This window comes from Anomaloglossus baeobatrachus, chromosome 8 (genome assembly GCF_048569485.1).
Source record: "Anomaloglossus baeobatrachus isolate aAnoBae1 chromosome 8, aAnoBae1.hap1, whole genome shotgun sequence".
NCBI lineage: Eukaryota > Metazoa > Chordata > Amphibia > Anura > Aromobatidae > Anomaloglossus > Anomaloglossus baeobatrachus.
Window position 1 is genome coordinate 231,019,760 of NC_134360.1, and position 26,830 is coordinate 231,046,589.

The following is a 26,830-nucleotide window of genomic DNA, read 5'->3' on the forward strand; positions in this document are numbered from 1 at the left end:
CCCAGTAGGCCCAAGCACAGAGCCCTGCAGCCTACAACAATGCCCCTACCTCCTACTACACCTCTCCACCAGCTCCCGGTAAGATGCATTTGGATTATAAGAGGAACCTTTCATTGTCCTCCCACATTTTTGGGAGGAAAAGTGTCTTATAATCCAAAAAATACGGTATTTTTGGAATATTTCTACTATACTAAACGCTTCACCTCATATACAAGAGTACTCGTATAACAAAGGCAAAGGTGGGATCAGCATTGCACAAGCAGCACTGCAAAATGTCAGCAGTACTACAGTATTACCTTGTTTGCTTGTATCAGATGAAAATCTTTCCCGTACGCTTTAAGCCCTTGCTCAAAATTTCGACACTCTTCTTCCGTCCACACAGAAAGTTCTTCTGAGGAGAAATAGAAAAAAAAAAAAAAAAAGGAGGGGGAAAAAAAAAATATACAAATCATAGCACACAGTGTCAATGTGACTCATTAAAAGTAATTTATGCCAACAAATACTATTGCCGGCAAGAATAAATGTGGTAAATCTGTACAGAACGGCTGCTTACCACGTGCAGCTTTCACATTAAACCTTAATCTTCTCAAAGCTTCTTCTGTGTCAAAATTACATTTCACCAGCTCATAAAGGGCCTAGAAAACAACAGATCGGAAATTTAGCAAGATTAGTTGTGGTGTTTGTACTCGATCTATCCAAGGGGAAACACAGAGAAGAAGGTCACTGTCAGATGAGGCTGTTAGTTGAGGGTTAGAAGATCTGTGATCGGTTGTGTAAAAAAATATATTATATATATACACACACCGTATTTTTCGCTTTATAAGACGCATCGGATTATAAGACGCACCCCCAAATTTGGTAAAGGAATAGAGAATTTTTTTTAATAAATGGGGTCAGTCTTATAATGCCAGTGTCCGTCTAACAAATCATATAGAGTATAATGTCCCTCATACCCCCCCATCCTAAAATTAGCCCCCTTAATCTGGATATGGCCACCTTATATTGAATATAGCCCCCTTGTGCTGGCACACGTCCCCCAGTGATGCAACATGTCCTCTATGGCTGGCACACGTCCTCTATGGCTGGCACACACTGCCCCCTGTGGCTGGCACACACTGGCCCCCTGTGGCTGGCACACACTGGCCCCCTGTGGCTGGCACACACTGGCACACACTGGCCCCCTGTGGCTGGCACACACTGGCCCCCTGTGGCTGGCACACACGGCCCCCTGTGGCTGGCACACACGGCCCCCTGTGGCTGGCACACAGCACCCTGTGTTAGATATCGCCCCCTGCTGCTGCTGCTTTTAGTAAAATAAACTCTTTCCTTACCTTCTCCAGCACTGTGCTCCCTCGTGTCCCCCTCCTTGGGGTTGAGCTCCGGCCTCCTGCCTGCATTTCCTGGTTCATGGTCCCGGTCATGTGATTGGCACAGCAGAGTGAAATCTCTGCGTGCATGATCACAGCACCAGGAGGGAGACCGGGGAGACACGCAGGAGGGGGAAAGTAAAGAGGTTTTTTTTTTATTTTACTATGGGCAGCAGGATGGGGGCCATAGCTAACACAGGGGGGGGGGGGAGGGGGGATGTGCCATCAAAGGGGCACAGGCAGATATAATATGTGCAGCTCCCCCAGCCCATCGCCGCGGTGCAGTTTCAGCACCACAGTGATGGACAGCGGCTGTGCATATTATATGAGCGGGAGCAGGAGATCAAAGGCTCCCTCCCGCAGCTTCACCAGCCTCCACCAGCACTGCTCCAGAGCGGCCCCCATCTCCCCTGGACCCTGCAGTATATAATCCGCATATTCGGTTTATAAGACGCACCCCCTACTTTCCCCCAAAATTTGGGGGAACAAAAGTGCGTCTTATAAAGCGAAAAATACGGAAAATATATAAATATATTATATATATATATTTATATTGGCATACATTATATTATATAATGCCTTCAAAAATATAAACATTAATATTTTTATTTTAATAAATAACAAAATGTAGAATGATTGAAGAGAAATCTGCATCCAGTTAATATTTCGTTTCTGCCCTTTTCCTTCATCAATTTGTCTACTTATACTTGTCTTTTGCACAGTTTTTGATAGGGAAGTTATACCAAACATCTTGGAGAACTGACCCCCGATCTGTGTATGAGGTTTGTACAGTTCCTTTTGATCCCAGACACGCGGGATGATGTGAGATCAGGGCTCTGTGGATCATCACCTCCAGGACTCCTTGTTGTTAATGACATTGGCTGGATGTTGGGGGTCGTTGTCAGACTGCAGAATACATTTGGTGCCTATCAGATGCCTCATGATGGTAGTACATGATGGATAAATATTTCTCGGCATTGAGGACACTCACAAATTGCCAACATTTTTGGACTGTAGCCCTGGTAATTTAGTGCAGCATATGAGACCCATCATGTTACGTGCCTTCAAAATCGGAAGATGTCCAACAGTGCTATCACCTCATGATCTGCAGCGACCAGTGGGACCCATCTACTGTTCGGAGAAGTCTGGCCAGAACTGGTCTTCATGGAAGAATTGTTGCCAAAAACCTTCCACATGGAATCAGGGCCAAACGACTCAACTCCGCATGATAACATAGGAACTGGGGTGTAGAAAAAAGGCAGCAGGAGCTCTGGACTGAGGAGATGAAATGTGAAATATTTGGCTGTAACAGAAGCAATTTGTTCTTGTAGAGCTGATAAGTGGCACAATAATGAGGGTCTGCCGGAGCAGTGAGGGGGCCTGGAGAGTCAGCGACGGCACTTTTGCAAATGGAGTTGAGGATTTGGTCAGAATTAATGGTGTCCTCAATGCTGAAAAAAAAAAGAGAATTTTGTTACTTACCGTAAATTATTTTTCTTATAGTTCCGTATTGGGAGACCCAGACCATGGGTGTTTAGCTTCTGCCTCCGGAGGACACACAAAGTACAACACTTAAAAGTGTAGCTCCTCCCTCTGAGCTTATACATCACCTGGTAGCCAGTCCTAGCCAGTTTAGTGCAAAAGCTGAAGGAGAATAGCCACCCACAAGTAGAACCGAGTAAGAACCGGAACAACCGGAGACTCTGTCCACGACGACAGCCGGTGATAACACACGGAACAAGAAAATTGCCAACAGGCAACAGGGAGGGAGCTGGGTCTCCCAATACGGAACTATAAGAAAAAGAATTTACGGTAAGTAACAAAATTCTCTTTTTCTTTATCGTTCCTTTGGGAGACCCAGACCATGGGACGTTCCAAAGCTGTCCTTGGGTGGGAATAAACAGAAAAACTAAGAAGTAGGCGGAGCCTAACTTCACAAGTGGGCGACAGCCGCCTGAAGGATGCGTCTGCCCAAGCTCGCATCTGCCGAAGCATGAGCGTGCACTTGGTAGTGCTTCGAAAAGGTATGCAGGCTAGTCCAAGTGGCAGCCTGACAGACTTGTTGAGCCGTAGCCTGGTGCCTAAAAGCCAAAGAGGCACCGACAGCTCTGGTCGAGTGTGCTTTGATCCCCGGCGGGGGAGGCACCTGAGTACTCTGGTAGGCGTCCGAAATGGTCGATCTAATCCAACGGGCCAAGGTCGGCTTAGAAGCAGAGAGACCCTTGTGCCGCCCTGTGGTGAGCACAAAGAAGGGAATTTTGTTACTTACCGTAAATTCCTTTTCTTCTAGCTCTTATTGGGAGACCCAGACGATTGGGGTATAGCTACTGCCTCCGGAGGCCACACAAAGCACTACACTAAAAAGTGCAAGGCCCCTCCCCTTCTGGCTATACCCCCCCGTGGTATCACGGGTTCTCCAGTTTTAGTGCCAAAGCAAGAAGGAGGAAAGCCAATAACTGGTTTAAACAAATTAACTCCGAGTAACATCGGAGAACTGAAAAACCGTTCAACATGAACAACATGTGTACCCGCAAACAACAAAAACATCCCGAAGGACAACAGGGCGGGTGCTGGGTCTCCCAATAAGAGCTAGAAGAAAAGGAATTTACGGTAAGTAACAAAATTCCCTTCTTCTTCAGCGCTCTATTGGGAGACCCAGACGATTGGGACGTCCAAAAGCTGTCCCTGGGTGGGTAAAGAAATACCTCATGTTAGGGCTGCAAAACAGCCCTCCCCTACGGGGGTGTCACTGCCGCCTGCAGGACTCTTCTACCTAAGCTGGCATCCGCCGAAGCATAGGTATGCACCTGATAATGCTTGGTGAAAGCGTGCAGACTGGACCAGGTAGCTGCCTGGTACACTTGTTGAGCCGAAGCCTGGTGTCGTAATGCCCAGGACGCACCCACGGCTCTGGTTGAGTGGGCTTTTAGCCCTGAAGGAACCGGAAGCCCCGCAGAACGGTAGGCCTCTAGAATTGGTTCTTTGATCCATCGAGCCAGGGTGGCTTTAGAAGCCTGCAACCCCTTGCGCGGACCAGCGACAAGGACAAAAAGTGCATCGGAACGGCGCATGGGCGCCGTGCGGGAAATGTAGAGTCTGAGTGCTCTCACCAGATCTAACAAACGTAAGTCCTTTTCATACCGGTGAACCGGATGAGGACAAAAGGAAGGCAAGGATATATCCTGATTAAGATGAAATGAGGATACGACCTTAGGGAGAAACTCCGGAATGGGGCGCAGCACTACCTTGTCCTGGTGGAACACCAGGAAGGGAGCCTTGGATGACAGAGCTGCCAGCTCAGACACTCGCCGAAGCGATGTGATCGCAACGAGAAACGCCACCTTCTGTGACAGGCGAGAAAGGAAACTTCCTTCAGAGGCTCGAAAGGCGGCTTCTGGAGAGCAACTAATACCCTGTTGAGATCCCATGGATCTAACGGCCGCTTGTACGGGGGTACGATATGACAGACCCCCTGTAGGAACGTGCGCACCTTAGAAAGACGTGCTAGACGCTTCTGAAAAAACACGGATAGTGCCGAGACTTCCCCCTTAAGGAAGCCGAGCGACAAGCCCTTTTCTAACCCCGATTGCAGGAAGGAAAGAAAAGTAGGCAATGCAAATGGCCAGGGAGACACTCCCTGAGCCGAGCACCAGGTTAAGAAAATCTTCCACGTTCTGTGGTAGATCTTAGCAGAGGTGGACTTCCTAGCCTGTTTCATGGTGGCAACGACCCCTTGGGATAATCCTGAAGACGCTAGGATCCAGGACTCAATGGCCACACAGTCAGGTTCAGGGCCGCAGAATTCCGATGGAAAAACGGCCCTTGGGACAGTAAGTCTGGCCAGCCTGGTAGTGACCACGGTCGGCCGACCGTGAGATGCCACAGATCCGGGTACCACGATCTCCTCGGCCAGTCTGGGGCGACGAGTATGACGCGGCTGCAATCGGATCTGATTTTTTGCGCAGTACTCTGGGCAAGAGTGCCAGAGGTGGAAACACATATGTGAGCCGGAACTGCGACCAATCTTGCACTAAGGCGTCTGCCGCCAGAGCTCTGTGATCGCGCGATCGTGCCATAAATGCCGGGACCTTGTTGTTGTGCCGAGACGCCATTAGGTCGACGTCCGGCACCCCCCAGCGGCGACAGATTTCCTGAAACACGTCCGGGTGAAGGGACCATTCCCCTGCGTCCATACCCTGGCGACTGAGGAAGTCTGCTTCCCAGTTTTCTACGCCCGGGATGTGAACTGCGGATATGGTGGATGCTGTGTCCTCCACCCACATGAGGATTCGCCGGACTTCCTGGAAGGCTTGCCGACTGCGCGTCCCTCCTTGGTGGTTGATGTATGCCACCGCTGTGGAGTTGTCCGACTGGATTCGGATCTGCTCTCTTTCTAGCCACTGCTGGAAAGCTAGTAGGGTAAGATACCCTGCCCCGATTTCCAGAACATTGATCTGAAGGGTGGACTCCTGCTGAGTCCACGTCCCCTGAGCCCTGTGGCGGAGACAAACTGCTCCCCACCCTGACAGACTCGTATCTGTCGTGACCACTGCCCAGGATGGGGGTAGGAAGGATCTTCACTGTGACAATGAGGTGGGAATAAGCCACCATTGCAGAGAGTCCTTGGCCGTCTGGGAAAGGGAGACTTTCCTGTCCAGGGAGGTTGACTGCCCGTCCCATTGGCGGAGAATGTCCCCTTGCAGTTGGCGCAGATGAAACTGCGCAAAGGGAACTGCCTCCATGGCTGCCACCATCTTCCCTAGGAAGTGCATGAGGCGCCTTAAGGGGTGCGACTGGCCTTGAAGGAGAGACTGCACCTCTGTTTGCAGTGAACGCTGCTTGTTCAGCGGAAGCTTCACTATCGCTGATAGAGTGTGAACTCCATGCCGAGATACGTTAGTGATTGAGTCGGTGACCGATTTGACCTTGCCAAATTGATGATCCACCCGAAAGTCTGGAGAGTCTCCAGCGTAACATTCAGGCTGCGTTGTCATGCCTCGAGGGAGGGTGCTTTGACGAGTAGATCGTCCAAGTAAGGGATCACCGGGTGTCCCTGAGAGTGCAAGACTGCTACCACTGCTGCCATGACCTTGGTGAACACCCGTGGGGCTGTCGCCAGACCGAATGGCAGAGCTACGAACTGAAGATGGTCGTCTCCTATCACAAAACGTAGAAAACGTTGGTGCTCCGTAGCAATTGGCACGTGGAGATAGGCATCTTTGATGTCTGTTGAGGCAAGGAAGTCTCCTCGAGACATTGAGGTAATGACGGATCGGAGGGATTCCATCCGGAACCGCCTGGCGTTCGCATGCTTATTGAGCAGTTTTAGGTCCAGAACAGGACGGAAGGAGCCGTCCTTTTTTGGAGCCACAAAGAGATTGGAGTACAAACCCTCGCCCTCGTTCCTGAGGGGGGACAGGGATCACCACTCCTTCTGCTCTTAGAGCGTCCACCGCCTGCAGCAGGGCATCTGCTCGGTGGGGAGGTGGGGCCGTTCTGAAGAATGGAGTCGGAGGACGAGAACAGAACACTGTCCTGTGCACGTGAGCACAATGTCCGTCACCCACCGGTCTGTGACCTGTGGCAGCTAAATGTCGCCAAAGGCGGGGGAGTCTGCCATCAACCGCGGATGCGGAGAGAGAGAGAGAGCTGAGAGTCATGAGGAGACCGCCTTGGTAGCGGTTCCTCCGGCTGCCTTCCTTGGGCGTGATTGAGCCCGGCCGGAATCTGAGCCCGTCTGAGGTTTTGTAGCCCTTTTGCACGAGGACAATTGGGACCTGCCCGAGCTTGGGAAGGACCGAAACCTCGACTGTACTTTTAGGACAGCATTAATAGGGTAAGTCGCAGTGCAGACATTGCGGAGTTACGGACGCCTCTGCGGTACAGATGTACATGTGCTCAAGGCCAGCTGCGCAAGAACAGCTGAAAAGGTTAGGTTGCCTATACGGCTGTGAATGCCGGAGCAACCGACACGCCGATAGCCTCCTAGACAGATTTCAACCAGAGTCCATCTGTCTGTGAATGGCATCTTTAAGTGAAGCACCATCTCCAGTGCAACTATGGCTCTAGACGCAAGCCTGGAGATTGGAGAATCCACCTTTGGACCCTGGGTCCAGCGCTTGACCACGTCAGGGGAAAAGGGATAACGTGTATCTTAAAAACGTTTGGAGAAGACGCTTATCTGGTAAGCGTGGTGTTTCTGGACTGCTTCTCTGAAGTCAGCGTGGCCAGAAAAATACTCAATATCCGTTTGAGATACTGAAAAGGGACTTCTCCTGCTGTGAAGCTGACTCCTCCACTGGGGGAGCTGAGGGAGAAAGATCCAACCTTCCATTGATGGACGCTATAGGATCATTCCGTATGGCGTTACCATCCGGTGTATCCGGATTGATAGCGATGTCAGGATCAAAGTCCTGGAGAGCTGCCTTATCATACAGAGAGTCCTCCTGGGACCCCCCCGTTCCAAATGAGGTTGGTCAGGAAGATTGCCCATGGCCTGTCTGGACTGCAAGTCTCTATCTTATGACAATATATCTGTCGAAACTGCAACTCCGTCCCTGTCCTTGGACAGGGATGACAGGTGGTTTCTTTGGCCACGACTAGTAGAGACCCCGGCAGACGAAGTGCTAGAGACCCCGGCAGACGAAGTGCTACAGGGGAGCATGCACACAATGGGACGGTGTCATGAACAGCATCCCATGTAGTAAAAACAGCACTGAAAATCTGTGTTGCTTTTTTGCCGCTGCCGACTAGCCATCTAGAAGTATATAGCCAAGATTGGTGACCGTACAGTGCAATGTATAGCATACAAGCATAAAGTACAAATGAACACTGCAGCACAAGCAATACAAGCAGCATAGAAGCCTGTGCCCTGGCACCTCTGCTCTTCTGCTGCTGTAGACTAGTCATCTAGGGGAATATAGCCCAGAAGAGTGACCATACAGTGCAATGTATAGCATACAAGCACAAGTACAAATGCACACTGCAGCCCATGCAATACAAGCAGCATAGAAAAAAACCTGTGCCCCAGCACCCTTGGTTTTCTGCTGCTGTAGTCTAGCCATTCCAGGAGAATATAGCTAAGACTAGCGACTGTACAGTGCAGTGTATAGCATACAAGCATAAACACAAATGAACACTTCAGTACGTGCAATACAAGCAGCCTAGAAAGCCTGTGCCTTAGCACACCTGCTTTCCTGCTGCTGATGTGTCGCTCTCCAAGCGGGCATATAGCGACCTATGCAGTTAAAATACACATGTACACACTGCAGTATATATTGGGGTCAGCACTATGTGTGCCGCTTACCGCCCGCCTATAAGCGGGTGTATGGTCGCCACCGTCCTGCCTGGTTGCCGAAAGTCCGAGCTCAGACTGCAGTAATGGCTGCCGGCGTCTTCCCCAGCTCGTGTGAGGAGGGGCGGGCCGTGGGCGTGCCCCAAGTCAGAGCGGGAATCCGGCGTCCGACAGTGTGCAGTGAGAGGGCTGGAGCATGTAAATAAGGCTCCAGCCCTCGGCGCTGCTGATTGCTCAGCGTCTGTCCCCTTCCCTGAGTGACAGGGAGGGGGCGGGAACGAAGCGGCACTAGGCCGCAGAAGCCGGGGACTGGATTTATAAGCGCCGCCGCCGTAAAAGCGCGGTCGGCGCCCAGTCCCCGGCGAACTACAAGTCCCAGCCGCGCCGCCGCTCCCGGAGCGTCCGGCGCGGTAGTTCCCAATACACAAAGTCACTCAGCAAAGCTGCAGTGACTGTAACCCTTTACTGTCCCCGGCGCACTAGCACACCCAGCAAGTCTGGAGTGTGCTGTGCCTGTGTGTACGGGGACACAGAGTACCTGAATGGTGCAGGGCCATGTCCCTGAACGGTACTCCAGCTCCGTATCCAGCAGGTTCAAATGGGTCTGTGGATGGAGCCCGGCGTCAGAGCTTTGAGGCCGGCAGGATCCCACTTCCTCAGAGCCCCCCAGGGGGATGTGGAAGGAAAGCAGCATGTGGGCTCCAGCCTCCGTACCAGCAATAGGTACCTCAACCTTACAACACCATCAACGGGTGAGAAGGGAGCATGCTGGGGGCCCTATATGGGCCCTCTTTTCTTCCATCCGAAATAGTCAGCAGCTACTGCTGACTAAAATCTGTGGAGCTATGCATGGATGTCTGACCTCCTTCGCACAAAGCTTGAAAACTGGAGAACCCGTGATACCACGGGGGGGGTATAGCCAGAAGGGGAGGGGCCTTGCACTTTTTAGTGTAGTGCTTTGTGTGGCCTCCGGAGGCAGTAGCTATACCCCAATCGTCTGGGTCTCCCAATAGAGCGCTGAAGAAAAGAGAGGTGCACCGCCTAAGCGCAGCGGTGCGAGACACATAAATCCGGAGAGCACGCACCAGATGTAGAGTATGCAGCGCTTTCTCAAAGCGATGAACAGGGGCCGGACAGAAGGAAGGCAAGGAAATATCCTGATTAAGGTGGAAGGGAGAGACCACCTTAGGAAGAAAGTCCGGGGTCGGACGGAGAACTACCTTGTCTTGGTGAAAAAAAAAAAAAAAAAAAGGTGACTCCGAGGAGAGCGCAGCCAAAACAGAGACTCTCCTGAGAGAAGTTATGGCAACTAGAAAGGCCACCTTTTGAGAAAGACGATACAAAGAAACCTCCCTAAGGGGCTCGAAAGGGGGTTTCTGCAATACCGTGAGGACCAAGTTAAGGTCCCAGGGATCCAAGGGCCGCCGATAAGGCGGAATGATGTGAGACGCACCTTGCATGAAGGTGCGGACCGGAGCCAGCCGGGCGAGACGCCGCTGGAACAGCACTGATAGAGCTGAGACTTGTCCCTTGAGAGAGTTGAGGGACAGTCCTAGCTGCAGACCGGACTGTAAAAAAAAGACAGAAGGGTCGGCAACGAGAATGGCCAAGGAGAATGGCCGGAAGAGCGACACCAGGGCAGGAAAATTTTCCAAGTCCTGTGATAGATCTTGACGGAGGAAGACTTACGGGCCCGAGTCATAGTGGAGATGACTTCAGGAGGAATACCAGAAGCCGTCAAAATCCAGGACTCAAGAGCCACGCCGTCAATTTGAGTGCCGCAGAATTCGGGCGGAAAAACGGACCTTGCGAGAGCAGGTCTGGACGGTCCGGAAGATGCCACGGCATCTCCACGGACAGTTGGAGCAGGTCCGGATACCAAGCTCGCCTGGGCCAGTCCGGTGCAATGAGGATGACTCGACGGCCCTCCATTCTGATCTTGCGCAGGACTCTGGGCAAGAGAGCTAGAGGGGGAAACACGTAGGACAGACGAAACTGGGACCAGTCTTGAACCAGAGCGTCCGCGGCGAAGGCCTGAGGATCGTGGGAGCGAGCCACGTAAACAGGAACCTTGTTGTTGTGACGGGATGCCATTAGGTCCACGTCCGGAGTGCCCCACTTGCGGCAGATTGACTGAAACACTGCCGGGTGCAGGGACCACTCGCCACCGTCCACGGATTGACGGCTGAGATAATCTGCCTCCCAGTTTTCCACGCCAGGGATGTGGACTGCGGATATGGTGGACTTGGAGTCCTCCGCCCATTGAAGAATGCGTTGGACCTCCAACATTGCCAGGCGGCTGCGTGTCCCGCCTTGGTGATTGATGTAGGCAACCGCTGTCGCGTTGTCTGACTGGACTCGAATGTGCCTGCCCGCCAACAGGTGGTGAAAGGCTAGGAGAGCTAGAAGCACAGCTCTGGTTTCCAGCACATTGATTGAAAGGGCTGACTCGGACGGAGTCCAAGAGCCCTGTGCTCTGTGGTGGAAATGTACCGCTCCCCAGCCGGATAGGCTTGCATCCGTGGTGAGAATCACCCAGGACGGAGTCAGGAAGGAGCGCCCTTGGGACAGGGAGAGGGGTCGAAGCCACCACTGAAGAGAGCTCCTGGTCCGTGGCGACAGAGCCACTAACCTCTGTGAGGAGGAAGGCCGCTTGTCCCAACAGCGGAGAATGTCCAGCTGCAGAGGACGCAGATGGAACTGGGCAAAGGGAACCGCCTCCATGGAGGCCACCATTTGACCCAGCACCTGCATCAGGTGCCTGAGGGAATAACGGCGGGGCCTCAGGAGAGAGCGCACCGCTAGCCGGAGAGACTGCTGTTTGATTAAGGGCAACTGCACAAGTGCCGGCAAAGTCTCGAACTGCATCCCTAGGTACGTGAGACTCTGGGTCGGAGTCAGAGTGGATTTGGGAAGATTGACAATCCACCCGAATTGGGCTAGGGTGGCGAGAGTGAGCGAAACACTCCGCTGACAGTCTGCGCTGCATGTACCCTTGACCAGAAGGTCGTCCAGATAAGGAAGCACTGCTAACCCCTGGAGGTGCAGGACCGCAATCACTGCCGCCATGACCTTGGTGAATGCCCGAGGGGCCGTGGCTAACCCGAAGGGGAGAGCCACGAATTGGAAATGATCCTCTTCTATCGCAAAACGTAACCAACGCTGATGTGACACTGCGATTGGCACATGTAGATAGGCATCTCTGATGTCGATGGACGCCAGGAACTCCCCTTGGGTCATAGAGGCAATGACTGATCGCAGAGACTCCATGCGAAAATGCCGCACCCGGACCTGCTTGTTGAGAAGCTTGAGATCCAGGATGGGCCGGAAGGTACCGTCCTTTTTTGGAACTAGGAAGAGATTTGAGTAAAAACCTCTGAACCGTTCCTGAGCGGGAACTGGGACAATCACTCCGTTTGCCTGCAAGGACGCCACGGCCTGCGAGAAGGCGGCGGCCTTGGAGCAGGGGGAGTTGAGAGAAAAAAATCTGTTTGGAGGGCTGGAAGAGAATTCTATCCTGTAGCCGTGAGATATGATGTCTCTCACCCACTGATCGGAGACTTGCTTTAACCAAGCGTCGCCAAAGTGGGAGAGCCTGCCACCGACTAAGGACGTGGCTGGAGCGGGCCGAGAGCCATGAGGAAGCTGCCTTAGTGGCAGAATCTCCTGCGGTCTTCTGCGGACGCGCTTTTGGGCGCCAGTTGGATTTCTGATCCTTGGCTGAGTTAGCGGACGAGGCGGAAGGCTTAGAGGATGACCAGTTGGAGGAACGAAAGGAACGAAACCTCGATTGATTCCTACCCTGGGCGGGTTTCCTGGTCTTGGTTTGTGGCATGGAAGTACTCTTCCCGCCAGTAGCTTCTTTAATGATTTCATCCAGCTGTTCACCAAACAGCCATGAACCAGCAAAAGGGAGCCCAGCAAGAAACTTCTTGGAAGAAGCATCTGCCTTCCACTCTCGAAGCCACAAAATCCTGTGAAAAAGCTAAAGCCTGAGCAGTTAAGGTAACCATCTCAGGCATAGATTCCTTGGAGAGGGAATGCATCTCCTCTAGAGAAGCAGAGATGGCTTTGAGGGCCCACACTGCTGCAAAAGTCGGGGAAAACGCGGCCCCCGCAGCTTCATACACAGATTTGGCCAGAAGGTCAATCTGACGGTCAGTGGAATCCTTAAGTGAGGTGCCGTCAGCCACCGACACAACGGTCCGGGCTGATAGCCTAGACACCGGAGGGTCTACCTTTGGGGAGTGAGACCACTCCTTGACCACCTCAGGTGGAAATGGAAACCGGTCATCAGAACCACGCTTTGGACGGCGTTTGTCAGGGCAGGCCCTGGGTTTGGTCACAGCGGTCTGAAAACTGGAGTGGTTAAAGAACACACTCTTTACTCTCTTAGGCGAGGTAAACTGGTGCTTTTCTGCCAGAGAGGGTTGCTCCTCTGATACTGGCGGATTGAGATCCAGCACAGAATTAATAGAAGCAATCAAATCACTAAGATCTGAGTCACCCTCAGAGAAATCGATGGGATACATAGCCTCCGAGCCCCCAGTGAGGGCATCCTCCTCATCTTGAGAGTCAGCTCTTGAGACAGAGCCGTGGGATGGGGAGGGGGAGGAAACCCTGCGCCTTCTCTTAGAAGGACGGGGTCTGGGATCAGATGATGAATCCTCCGTGAGCTCCGATGGACGGAGGTCAGAGGATAGGAGTCCTCTGTCAAGAGTATTAGAGGCACCCTGTGAGGGAGGCTGATGCATATTCATCAAAGTCCTGGATAAAAGTCCGATGGACTCAGCAAATGACTGGGATATGGACCTAGAAAAGGACTCTACCCAGGCCGGGGGTTCAATCACAGGTGCAGCAGCAGCCTGAGAGACCACTGAGGGTGAGACTCCAGGCTGTGGCACCGCCAAGTTAGAGCAACCATCACAGTGTGGATAAATGCTCGGCTCAGGCAGCAGGAGCTTACATGCAGTGCATGCAGAATAAAGCTTTGGAGCCTTGCTCCTTGTGTGAGACATGCTGCTGGAGTGGGGGCTTTGCAGAGAATGAACCCCAGGGAGAATATACAGAGGTCCACAACCGGAGACCGGCTGTGGCTTACCAGACCGCTGAGCGCGGTGTTGTGTGCCCTCCAGATCCCGAAGCCCGGTCCCCCAGTCGCAGCACCTCAGCAAAGATGCAGAATGCAGGATGTCTCAGAGCAGAGTGAACTCTGCCTGAGAAATGACTAGGGGGCGTTCCTATAAAAGAGCGGGAACTGGAGGGCTATAGAGACCTGCAGGGAAGGAGGGACGCCCCAGCAGTGGGGAGTGTCCCTCCCCTGTGTAGAACGGCCGCCGGGAGGAGCCGAACTTGTCCCTCTGCATGAGTGACATGAGAGGGCAGGAAAATGAAACTAGGCCTCCGGCGAAGCCGGGGCCTAAATTTAAGCGGCGAGGCCGACAAGCAGGCACCATCGGCGCGGTTCTCAGGCAAAAGCTAGAGAACCCGCCGGAAAAGTTAAAACAATCATATACAGCATACTCTCCCCTTACAATAAAGAACCGGGACCCCCAACATAAACGTCTCAGGTACTTAGCTGCTGAGACGTAGGGCCATGTCCCTGGGGATGAGTGCTCCGGTCCAGCAGAATCCTCAAGGGGCTGTGGATGGAGACCGGACTCCTGCCAGGCATGGAGACCGTGCTGGCTCCCACTTCAAGCCAGAGCCCAGAAGGGATGGTGAAGGAGCGCGGCATGTAAGGCTGCAGCCTTATAAATCAACCTTAACAACACCGCCGACACAGTGGGGTGAGAAGGGACATGTCGGGAGTCCAGACATGGACCCGCTTTTCTTCAAACTCTTTCCAAAAGTCAAACAAATCAGATGAGAATGCATGTGTGGATGTATGCCTCCTGACACAAAGCAATAAACTGGCTAGGACTGGCTACCAGGGGGTGTAAAAGCTCAGAGGGAGGAGCTACACTTTTAAGTGTAGTACTTTGTGTGTCCTCCGGAGGCAGAAGCTAAACACCCATGGTCTGGGTCTCCCAAAGGAACAATAAAGAAAAACGGATTTTTGTGTACTCACCGTAAAATCGTTTTCTCTTAGCCATCATTGGGGGACACAGGACCATGGGTGTTATGCTGCCTATCCATAGGAGGACACTAAGTAGATGCAAAGATGTTAACTCCTCCCCTGCAGTATACACCCCCTGGCCCAGCTACTTCAGTTTTAGTACACAAGCAGTAGGAGAACAAGTAACAAAAAACATGAGTGAATACTCATAACAAAAAAGTACTGAGAGAGAAAAAAGCTAAGGCCCAACAGGGCAATAGGGAGGCTGCTGTGTCCCCCAATGATTGCTAAGAGAAAACGATTTTACGGTGAGTAAACAAAAATCCATTTTTCTCTGACGCCTCATTGGGGGACACAGGACCATGGGACGTCCTAAAGCAGTCCCTGGGTGGGTAAACAAACAACGCAACCCAAGGACTAGGAACCAGTCCCAGATAGGTGCTCCACTATCGTTTGCAGAATTTTCCTACCTAGGTTTGCCTCTGCCGAAGCCTGGGTATGGACTCGGTAATGCTTTGAAACAGTATGTAGGCAAGACCAGGTCGCAGCCTTACACCCCCGTTCCACTGAAGCCTGATGCCTAATGGCCCAAGAGGCGCCAACTGCTCGCGTGAAATGAGTCCGCAGCCCACTAGGAATGGGCTTGAGTTGCAAGTGGTAAACCTCCTGGATCGCAGAGCGAATCCAGCGACCCAGCGTTGCCTATGAAGCTGCCTCTCCTTTCTTAGGCCTTTCAGGAATGACGAACAAGGAGTCCATGTTTCTAAAGGGGCTGTCCTGGGTACGTAATATCTGAGAGCCCTCACAAGGTCTAGCGAATATAGGAACCTTTCCACCTTATGGACTGGATGTGGACAAAAGGAAGGCAGAACAATGTCCTTGTTCATATGAAATGGGGAAGTAACCTTCAGAAGCAAATCCGGAAGGAGGTGTAGAACCACCTTGTCCTGATGAAAGATCAGAAAGGGTTCGCGGCAAGAAAGTGCTGCCAGTTCCGAAACTTGTCTGTTGAACGTAATCGCCACTAAGAATGTTACCTTCCAGGAGAGAAGAGCAAGAGAAGATTCCTTAAGAGGTTCAAAGGGGGACCTCTGGATACCGTCCAAAACGAGATTGAGGTCCCATGGGTCCAGCGACCGTTTGTATGGGGGAACTAGATGGGAAACGCCCTTGAGGAAAGTCTTGACTTGCGAATTGCAAGCTAGGCGGTATTGATAGAATATTGAGAGAGATGAAACCTGCCCCTTAAGGGAGCTGAGGGCCAACCCCTTTTGCACCCTGACTGCAAAAAAAAATAAATCAAGAATTCTGGGGATCACCAGAGGCATAGGTTGGAGATTAGATTCCCTGCACTGGGAAAGTAAAGTTTTCCACGTACGATGGTAAATACGGGATGAAGGCTGGCTTTCGGGCACTGTACATGGTGGAGATGACCGCGGGAGAGAATCTCGCTCTTGTTAAAGTCCAGGTCTCAATGGCCAGGCCGTTAGCTTCAGGGCTCTGGAGTTCTGATGGGAAATGGGCCCTTGGGTCAGCAGGTCTGGGATGCTTACGAGGTGCCATGAGCAATTGTACTAATTCGGCATACCAGGCCCACCTGGGCTAGTCCGGTGTTATTAGTATCACCGGGACTCCTTCTGCCTTGATCTTCCTGATTACTCACGGCAGCAGGGGCAGAGGTGAAAAACATGTAAGGTAAACGGAAGCGACTTCAGGAGACTAGAGCATTCGCGCCGATGGACTGTGGATCACGTGACCTGGCTAAGAACGCGGGTACCTTTGCGCTCAACCATGAGGCCATTATGTTTAATCTTTCTTTATTAAAGTAAGGCTGGTTTCACACTACGTTTATTTAACATGCGTCAGGAACGTTTTTTTGCTGCAAAAGCGGATCCTGCTTTTACAGCAAAAAACGCATGCAAACGCATCTGTTATTTTGCAGGATCCTGTCACTGGATGTTTAGGGGCGGGCATTGGAGTCATGTGATCGGGAGTGAGGGGAACTAGACTGGGAGCCGGCTTCTGACAGCTGCAGACGCTGGTAACCAAGGTAAACATCGGGCTTGGATACCCGATATTTATCTTGGTTACGAGTGTCTGCAGCTGCTAGGAGCCGGCTGCCTGCACACGTAACCAACGTAAACATCGGGTAACTAAGAGAAGTGGTTACCCGATATTTACCTTGGTTACGAGTGTCCGCAGCTCTCAGGTGGGAGAGAGAGGGAGGGGAGGAAGGGGGAAAGACAGAGATAGAGAGAGAGAGAGGGTGAGGGAGGGAGGAGGAGAGACAGATCACGCGAGACTGGTTCTGTGCATGCTCAGTAGAGCAAGCAGGATCCTGTCTATCAGCACGCCAGCGTTCACCTGCGTTTGCGTGCTGTTTAGTCAGGATCCGGTGACATGCAGTATTTGGACGCAGCTCAAAAACGCTACAAGTAGCGTTTTTGAAAGATGTTAAAAAACTGCAAGTCGCTGGATCCTCACTATAACGCACGCAAACGCAGGTGAACGCATGTTAACGCGAGTCCATTGCAAATGCATTGAAGTGAAAACGCATTTGCACTGGATCCGTTTTTCTGCTAAAAAAACGTTATGGACGGATGTTAAATAAACGTAGTGTGAAACCAGCCTAAACAAGAGAATTTACAGGAAGAAAAAAAAAAAAAAAAAAAGATTCAAATACGTGATTACTTCATGTCAACTTACAGAGAAGAGTATAAACCACATCCTAACTAACACCCCTTCTCTTACTAACTACCATAAGGCACGCATATGACATGTAACCACCTTTTATAATACAGACAATCTCCTTCCAATTGAGAACTACACTTCAAACAAAGTGAGGCTACTGCCAAAAACAAAAGAAAAGGAAAAATTTTGAAGATTTAACGAGAACCAGAGAGAAAGGAAAGTAGCAAGGGGGAAAGATAAGAAAAAGGAGAGAAGGAAAAGGGGGAGAGAAGAGCAACAGAAAGAGAGGGAGGGAAGACATGGTAGGGATTACTTCCCCAGTACTCGGGCCGCTACATTGGACTAACATAACACGCGCCATGCGTTACCAATAAGGTTCTGAAATGGTAGAGAATCAAGAGCCAGGGTCCAGGGGGTTCTGATCCTAAGACATTTATCCACTGAGTCATTGGTTTCTGCCGTTAGGGTCTCCATCCTGTGGATGATGGCCATCTCCGCAAACCACTCCCTCACAGATGGCACCCCAGTCGATCTCCAGTATCTCGGGAACCATGAGGCCATTAGAGCCACGTCTGGTGTACCCCAGCGAGTGCAGATGTGTGGAAACACTTCTTGGTGGAGAAACCACTCTCCGGCGGCCAGGCCTTGGCGACTTAGAAGGTCCGCCGCCCAGTTCTCTACTCCCGGTATGTATAACGCTGAAAACACAGACCCCCGTCGATTCGGCCCAGGTGAGGATCCTGAGGACCTTGAGATAAGCTGTCTTGCTGCTGGTACCTCCCTGCCGATTGACCTAGGCCACAGCTGTTGCATTGTCCAATTGGACCCGAATCAAACGACCTGCTAGCAGAAGGGGGGAATGACCTGAGTGCGAGAAAGATCGCGCTGATTTTCAGGATGATTTCTGGGAAGGGAAGACTCCTGGGGCGTCCAACGTCCCCAAGCAGTGTGGAGCCAGTACGCTGCTCCCCAGACTAAGAGGCTGGCGTCCGTGGTCAGGAGTAGCCAGTCCACTTGGGGGAGAAAAGCTCCCTCTCGATATGGAAGAGGACTGAAGCCACCAGCAAAGCGCATACCTGACTGAAGGTGTCAGGTGAAAAGTTCGTCCAAGGAAAAGGGGCTCTTGTCCCAGGCAGCTAGAAGCGCAAGCTGCAGTGGGCAGTGGTGTGGCTAAGTGAGCACCACTGCCTCTATAGCCGCTGCTATCCTACCTAGCACTCTCATACTGAATCGTATGGAGGGAGAGGATTATGTAGAAGGCAGTGTACCGCTTGTTGTAGAGCGGTGGCCTTGTCTTGAGGGAGAAATATCAAGCCCCAAAGGGTGTCCAGGGACATGCCCAGGCAGGTGACGGATTTTGACGGGACCGGGGATGATTTCACTGGAGTCAGAAGCTGCCCTAAGCGGGATAGGGTGCCCACAGAGATCTGCACGCTGGTTGAGACCTTGATGAGGAGGTCATCCAAGCAAGGCAGAACAGCAACTCTCCTGGCGTGAAGGGCACTCATGGCGGCCGCCATGACCTTTGTTAAGACCCTTGGTGCTGTGGCAGAGCCAAGGGTAGAGCCACAAATGAAAAAAAAAAAAAGAAGACCTGAACAGCGAAGCGGAGGAACTTTCGGTGAGCTGGAGCGATGGGTATGTGCAGGTACGCGTCCCTGATAGCTAGTAGGGAGGCAAGGAATTCTCCTTCAACCATAAAGGTAAAAATGGACCCTAGGAATTCCATTCTGAATCTCCTTACATGCACATGTTTTCTCAGGTGTTAGAGGTCCAGGATGGGTCGAACTGACCCGTCCTTTTTTTGGGGACCACGAGAGGTTGGAATAGAAGGCCTTGAACCTCTCGCCGTCCGGAACAGGTACCATCACCCCCGCCGTTTGGAGGGAGTGGATCGCTGAGTAGAAGGCCTCACGGTGTTTTGGAGCCTTTGGGGGGGGAGTGGGGGTTTGAGAGAAAAGACTGACCAGGGGATTGGGTCCGGAATTCAATGTGGTAACCAGAAGACACAAGGTATCGCACTCATTTGTGGTCTGAGGCGGCAGCCCAGATGGAGGAGGACGAGACTCCTCGGTCTTTGTCTAGACTGCCAGGACGAGGTGGACTCGGGGAGGGCTGAGAAGGTCGGGCCCTGCGTGTCTAGTAAAAAACATCCTGGGCCAGAGTTGGGGGAGGCAGATTCACTTTTCCTCCCGTGGCGTCAGACAAAAAAAAGAGCCTGTCCAGACAATCGGCAAACCATCGGTCTGGAAAGGAGTACTGTGAGAGGTCTCTTAGAGACAGAGTCCGCTCTCCATTATCGGAACCAGAGGGCCTTACGAATGGCTATGGTATATGGGGCGGCAATAACTGCGCAGGTAGCAGCGTCGAAGGAGGCCTGCATGAGGTACTCTGGCGCCGCAGCAATGTGAACTGTTACATCTGTGAGGGTCTGAGGGAAACTGGTAGTCCTGGCGCCTGTGCGACCCACACGGAAGGGGAGAGGGACCCGCAGCCTCAAGGCGGAGCGATCGAGCTGCTCCACTTGTCTGTCGGGTCCTTGAAGGAGGATCCATCAAGTAAAAGACAGGAGGGTCCTTCAGGCAGGCGGAAGTCGGGTGAGGGTCCACCAAGGCCAGATCGGCCCAGCCCTTAGAGACAGCTAAGCCAAAGGGGTACCGGGAATCCATGAGTTTATGGATACCGAAGCGGCATCAAAAAACTTTACTTTTTTTTTTTGAGGTTTCTTCACCCTTTTAAAGGAGACCGCAGGGTCAGTAGTAGTGGATGGGAGATCTTCCCCATGCAGAGTTTTGGTTGATTGCTGCAATAAGGGAGTCCATCGCAGCTTAATCGCTCGGGGAGGTTGAAATCAAGGAATCATCCTGGTACAAACATCATTCCCCTTCCTCCGGCTCCTCAGAGACCGTGGAACATGTGGGAGAACCCTATCTGTGTACCCCAGAGGGAGAACCATGGGGGTCATGCCCTTTTTCTGATCTGCAACCGGTGAAGCAGAGGGCTGATTCTTATCAGAAGGACCCTCTATAGAGGCGTCATCAGGCTGTGTTCTGTCCACGGGCACTGAGGAGTGAGGACGATGTTGCATAGCCAGCACCAGGTTCTGGGAACTGTGCCCATTCCGGGGGACTGGGAGCCGTAGGCTCTGGGCTGGCAGCGGTTGCTGCAGTGGTGGCGGGGTGTGGGAGGTGGGGAAGAGCTACAGGGGCACCGGACTCACAGAAGGAAGAGGTGCTATCATCCCCTAGTAGCTCAGCATGGCAGGATACATTAAAAGTCTTATAGTTGTTGCTGTAGTTGTGCAGGGCATAAAACATGTGACTGCAGCCCCTGGCTGATGAGCCACAAACTCTGATTGTAATGAGGGAGCAATGCTCTGCAGAGCTAATGTGCAAGTGAGGATATAACTCACCCAGAACCTGATGGCCCCTCCCCCCTGCCTGCTCCTGTGTCCCAGTTCCTGTGGGAAGGAGGAAGCCAGCTCTGAGAGACACCCACAGGCTGTGATCACAGCAAATGGGAGCAATGCTCTGCAGAGCTCATGTGTGAGGAGAGGTACGCGCGCTCTCGTGAGGGGGCGTGGCTTATCGTGTGTCGGAGGGGGCGGGGCTTGGCTCTGACAAGAAGGCATGAGAAAATATAATAAACAAAAAAAAAATGGTGGGAAGGGACTCCCCCTTCCCCCCTCCAGCCCTGCACAGCAATGGTGGACAGAAAAAAACTCTAAGTGTACCGCAGCTGCGGGTGCACGGAGTCCTGGGGGCTCTCCGCCTCCCCCCGCCACAGGTGGAATGCTATGCAGGAGTCTGCAATCAGCCCATGTGAATACAGTCAGGGAGGATCTGACCTTTTCTCCAATTCCTGTCAGGGAGCCAGTGTGGAGATTCTGACACCTGCTGTGCCCGGTTACAGAGCGTGTATCAATTGAGAGCCTGCCAGAGGGACTGAGGACGTTTTTCATCTGCTCTGGGAAATCGGAAGGATCTCACCTCAGCCCCTGTGGAGATGGCAGTCTGCTGCCTGGTCACGCTGGTGCAGAGCGTGTATCAACTCAGAGCCTGCAAGAGGGACTGAGGAAGTTTTCATCTGTTCTGGGCTCTGGAAAATCGGTGCCTGTGAAGACCGTCATCCAGTGAGTAACAGCCGAGGATCCAGCGTCGCAGGAGGGGGTACGGGGAGGTGACACTCCGCGTTCCCGCCTGTTGATGGTTTTGGGAAATCGGTCCCCGAAGGAAACCGTCGCCCTCTAAAAACAAAAAATTCTTGCTGCAGTAGTCTGCAGAGATGTGCCTCCTACAGACACTAAGCTAAAACTGAAGTAGCCTGGCTGCGCCAGGGGGTGTATACTGCAGGGGAGGAGCTAACATCTTTGCATCTACTTAGTGTCCTCCTATGGATAAGCAGCATAACACCCATGGTCCTGTGTCCCCCAATGAGGCGTCAGAGAAAACATCATGTGATACCATCAGGAGTCATCTGATTAGTTCCAAATGTATTCTGCAGCCAGACAATGACCCCCAACATCCAGCCAATTAGGAAAGAGGAGTCCTGGAGGTGATGATCCACAGAGGCCTGATATCCACAATGAAAAGCGATTTTTGCATTTTATTAATTGACAAATACAAACTATTAACACTTCTATTTTTGAAAGAATTCCTAATCTGCAGCATTTTTCCCACAGCCCTGTATACTGTATATGTATGCATACATTCAGTAACGATCAAAGTTTGGACACATCTGTTCATGTGTAAAAGACTTTCATCAGAGTAATAGAGGTGCAGTAAATCAGGAATCTAAGACTATGTGCACACGCTGCTCTTTATTTTTTATGCATTTTTTTGACAAATCTGGATATCTATCCTGAAGCCAGCAAAGTCTATGAGATTTCTGAAGTGCTGTGCCCATGTTGCTTTCTTTTCCTTGCAGAGTTGGTGCAGATTTTGTTACAGAAACAATCTGCAACATGTCAATTGTTGGAGTGTTTTGTTTTTTTTTTAGAACCCCCATTGACTTCATTAAAAAAAAAAAAAGCACCAAAAACGCATGTGTTTTTCACTGCATTTTTTGGTGAGCTTTTCAGCCAGAAGGTGCAGATTTCATGCAGAAATTTTCTGCACCAAATCTGCAGTGTGTGCACATACCCTAAGATTTATATTCTGGTATGTTTCACATGTTTCTTACCCATTGATTCCATAGTTGACCTTTTGTGGTTTTGCTGCCTTTAGTCTGAATCTACAATGTGCCCATTTCAATAAGAACATGGAAATTACTACACGGTCAGGTGTGTCCAAACTTTTGACAGGTACTGTATATCTAGTATAAACACTTTTTATGGATTTTTTTTTCCTGCGCACATATCAATGTAGTCTGCATGGTAGCGATGATTTCTTTTACATGATGATATCTTTTACAAGATATTTACATATTTTGCTGTGACAACTTTAGGACGTTAGATGTCAGCTAATTGAACACACCATATAAAAGATGAAAGAAAAAAAAAAAAAAACGATAAAAACCTGTTCATTGTCCTTAATATGTGCTCCTTCAGGAATGGCGTCCAGGCCTTTCTCCTCCCCGGTCCTCCTTGAGGCTTCATTTAGAAAATCAGTCACTCTTTCCTCTACTACAAAATCTGGATTCCACAGTAACTGGTCATCGTTTTCATATACTGCAATAATAATAATAATAATGATAAAAAAAACAAAAAAAAAAAGAAAACAAAAAACCAAGATGACATTCTGCACAATTATTAAAAAAAGAAAGACAAACATTACCGCTATCTGACATACCGTATTTTCCGGTTTATAAGACGCACTGGATTATAAGACGCACCCCAAATTGAGAAAAAAAAAAAAAAAAAGCTTCTGTCTTATAATCCATCGGTGTCTTACCGGATGGGACCGGCACTGGTGGTGGAGCGGGGTCACAAGAGGTAGGGGCGGTGGTGGAGCAGGACGCTGCTGCGGACGATGCGGTGGGTGTCCCAGAAACTGTCGGCAGTGGTGGCTGTGCTGGTGCTGCTGGGATTGGGGCGACTGTGCTGGTGCTGCGGGCGCTGAGGGCTTCAAAGAAATGGCGCCCGAAGTTGGAGCTCAAGATCTCATCTGCACACGTGCCACCTCCGGGAATCAATTTCCTAAAGTCTGCTGCTGGGAGATCAATGGGCCAGAGGCGGCTCATTCACAGTTGAGATCTTGAGCAGAGAGCTCCATTTATGCACGTGCCGACTCCGGGCGCCATTATTTGAAGCCCTCACCGCCCGCAGCCCCTTGGGAGGAAAGGTGAGTCTTAGGGGTACTTTGCACACTACGACATCGCAAGCCGATGGTAGCGATGCCGAGCACGATAGTCCCCGCCCTCGTCGCAGCTGCGATATCTTGTGATAGCTGCCGTAGCGAACATTATCGCTACGGCAGCTTCACATGCACTTACCTGCCCTGCGACGTCGCTCTGGCCGGCGACCCGCCTCCTTCTTAAGGGGACGGGTCGAGCGGCGTCGCACGGGGCAGGCGGCCAATAGAAGCAGGGGGGCGGAGATGAGCAGGACGTGAACATCCCGCCCACCTGCTTCCTTCCTCATTGCAGCCGGGAGGCAGGTAAGGTGATGTTCCTCGCTCCTGCGGCTTCATACACAGCGATGTGTGCTGCTGCAGGAACGAGGAACAACATCGTAACATCGGTCCTTCCGAAATTATGGAAATGACCGACGCTACACAGATCATACGATTGCGACACTTTTGCGCTCGTTAATCGTATTAAAAATGCTTCACGGCATCCAACGGCTTGGCTGGAATACCTTCAACTTAGGTCCTTCTTGATGGTTGACAACAGACTTGGGCTTTTTGCGGCTCAGCCCACAAAATTTTAACAATTGTTTTTGCGGGAGGATTCTCCCGGGCATCTCTTGTCTCTGGTTTACTCCTTACTGATTACAGAGGCGGACATGGGAGACCTTAAATATATCGAGAAGTGGAATAGAGATTTGGGGACTTTCATTCCTGAGGGGGACTGGAAAAAGTCCTTTATCCTCACTCATATATTTTCCATCGCCTGTGCAGCACAGGAAAAAAATTATAAGATTCTGACCCGTTGGTACAGGTGCCCGGATACTCTACACGCAATATTTCCTGGGGTCTCAGATAGCTGCTGGAGGTGCGGAAGGGGAAGGGGGACAATGCTGCATATCTGATGGGACTGCCCATTGATACAAGCTTTCTGGAGGTCCGTGTTCAACGCATACGCTGTGATTTGCGGAGAGCAGTTGGTGGGTTCCCCTCAGATGGTGCTGCTTTCAATTCTCCCGGGATCGCTTAAATCACAGAAAGCGGGCCTCATGAGATACTGTCTTACGGCGGCACGCATGGTGATCCAGAGATACTGGAGATCGACTGGGGTGCCATCTGTGAGGGAGTGGTTTGCGGAGATGGCCATCGTCCACAGGATGGAGTCCCTAACGGCAGAAACCAATGACTCAGTGGATAAATTTCTTAGGATCTGGACCCCCTGGACCCTGGCTCTTGATTCTCTACCATTTCAGAACCTCATTGGTAACGCATGACGCGTGTTACGTTAATCCAATGTAGCGGCCCGAGTACTGGGGAAGTAATCCCTACCATGCCTTCCCTCCCTCTCTTTCCGCTGCTCTTCTCTCCCCCTTTTCCTTCTCTCCTTTTTCTTATCTTTCCCCCTTGCTACTTTCCTTTCTCTCTGGTTCTCGTTAAATCTTCAAATTTTTTCCTTTTCTTTTTTGTTTTCGGCAATAGCCTCACTTTGTTTGAGGTGTAGTTCTCAATTGGAAGGAGATTGTCTGTATTATAAAAGGTGGTTACATGTCATATGCGTGCCTTATGATAGTTAGTAAGAGAAGGGGTGTTAGTTAGGATGGGAATTATACTCTTCTCTGTAAGTTGACATGAAGTAATCACGTATTTGAATCTTCTTTTTTTTTTTCTTCCTGTATATTCTCGTTTACTTTAACAAAGAAAGATTAAACATAAAAATGCTTCACATACTCCGATGTCGACAGCGACGCTGGATGTGCGTCACTTTCGATTTGACCCCACCGACATCGCACCTGCGATGTCGAAGTGTGCAAAGTACCCCTTAGGCTATGTGCGCACAGTGCATTTTTCGCAGCGTTTTTGGGGTGCATTTTTGGCCTAAAAACTGCGTGACTTTCCTTCCCCAGCAAAGTATCAGTTTTCCATTTTTCCTGTGCTTTTTTTCTAGCTGCGTTTTTGAGTTGAAAATAAAAAAAAAAAGTCAATTTTTTTGTGTTTTCCCACCCATGCAATACATTAGAAAAACGCAGCAAAACGCAGTGACCCAAAACGCGGCAAAAACGATGCATTTTTGTGGTCACAAAAAAAGAGAATTTTGTTTACTTACCGTAAATTCTTTTTCTTATAGTTCCGTATTGGGAGACCCAGACATTGGGTGTTTAGCTTCTGCCTCCGGAGGACACACAAAGTACTACACTTAAAAGTGTAGCTCCTCCCTCTGAGCTTATACACCCCCTGGTGAGCAGATCCAGCCAGTTTAGTGCAAAAGCTGAAGGAGAATAGCCACCCACAAGTAGAACAGAGCAAGAGCCGGAACAACCGGAGACTCTGTCCATGACAACAGCCGGTGAGAACACGCGGAACAAGAAAATTGCCAACAGGCAACAGGGAGGGTGCTGGGTCTCCCAATACGGAACTATAAGAAAAATAATTTACGGTAAGTAAACAAAATTTTGTTTTTCTTTATCGTTCCTTTGGGAGACCCAGACCATGGGACGTTCCAAAGCTGTCCCTGGGTGGGAAAGAAACAGTATAAACTAAGAAGTAGGCAGAACCTAACTTCACAAATGGGCGACAGCCGCCTGAAGGATGCGTCTGCCCAAGCTCGCATCTGCCGAAGCATGAGCATGCACTTGGTAGTGCTTCGACAAGGTATGCAGGCTAGTCCAAGTGGCAGCCTGACAAACTTGTTGAGCCGTAGCCTGGTGCCTAAAAGCCCAAGAGGCACCGACAGCTCTGGTCGAATGTGCCTTGATCCCCGGCGGGGGAGGTACCTGAGTACTCTGGTAGGCGTCCGAAATGGTCGATCTAATCCAACGGGCCAAGGTCGGCTTAGAAGCAGAGAGGCCCTTGCGCCGACCTGTGGTCAGCACAAAAAGAGAAGCGCACCGCCTAAGTGCAGCGGTGCGAGACACATAGATCCGGAGAGCACGCACCAGATCCAGAGTATGCAGCGCTTTTTCAAAGCGATGAACAGGAGCCGGACAAAAGGAAGGTAGGGTAATGTCCTGGTTAAGGTGGAAAGGAGAGACCACCTTAGGAAGAAAGTCCGGAGTCGGACGGAGAACCACCTTGATGAAAAACCAAAAAAGGTGACTCCGAAGAGAGCGCAGCCAAATCAGAGACTCTTCTGAGGCAA

At 51.1% G+C, this 26,830-nt stretch overlaps 1 protein-coding gene across 4 annotated transcripts in view; it reads right to left on the minus strand.

The window, feature by feature from the left end:
• Nucleotides 1-26,830, minus strand: part of MIER1 (MIER1 transcriptional regulator) — a 108,258-nt gene that overhangs the window by 24,825 nt on the left and 56,603 nt on the right. For 3 of the 4 annotated variants that reach the window (XM_075320337.1, XM_075320333.1, XM_075320335.1), the window contains 3 exons: nucleotides 22,927-23,078; nucleotides 554-635; nucleotides 297-391 (listed from right to left, as the gene is read on the minus strand). In XM_075320337.1, the coding sequence (XP_075176452.1) occupies nucleotides 297-391; nucleotides 554-635; nucleotides 22,927-23,078 (329 nt within the window). The remainder of the gene's footprint in view (nucleotides 1-296; nucleotides 392-553; nucleotides 636-22,926; nucleotides 23,079-26,830) is intronic. The other variant, XM_075320334.1, reaches the window with a different exon arrangement.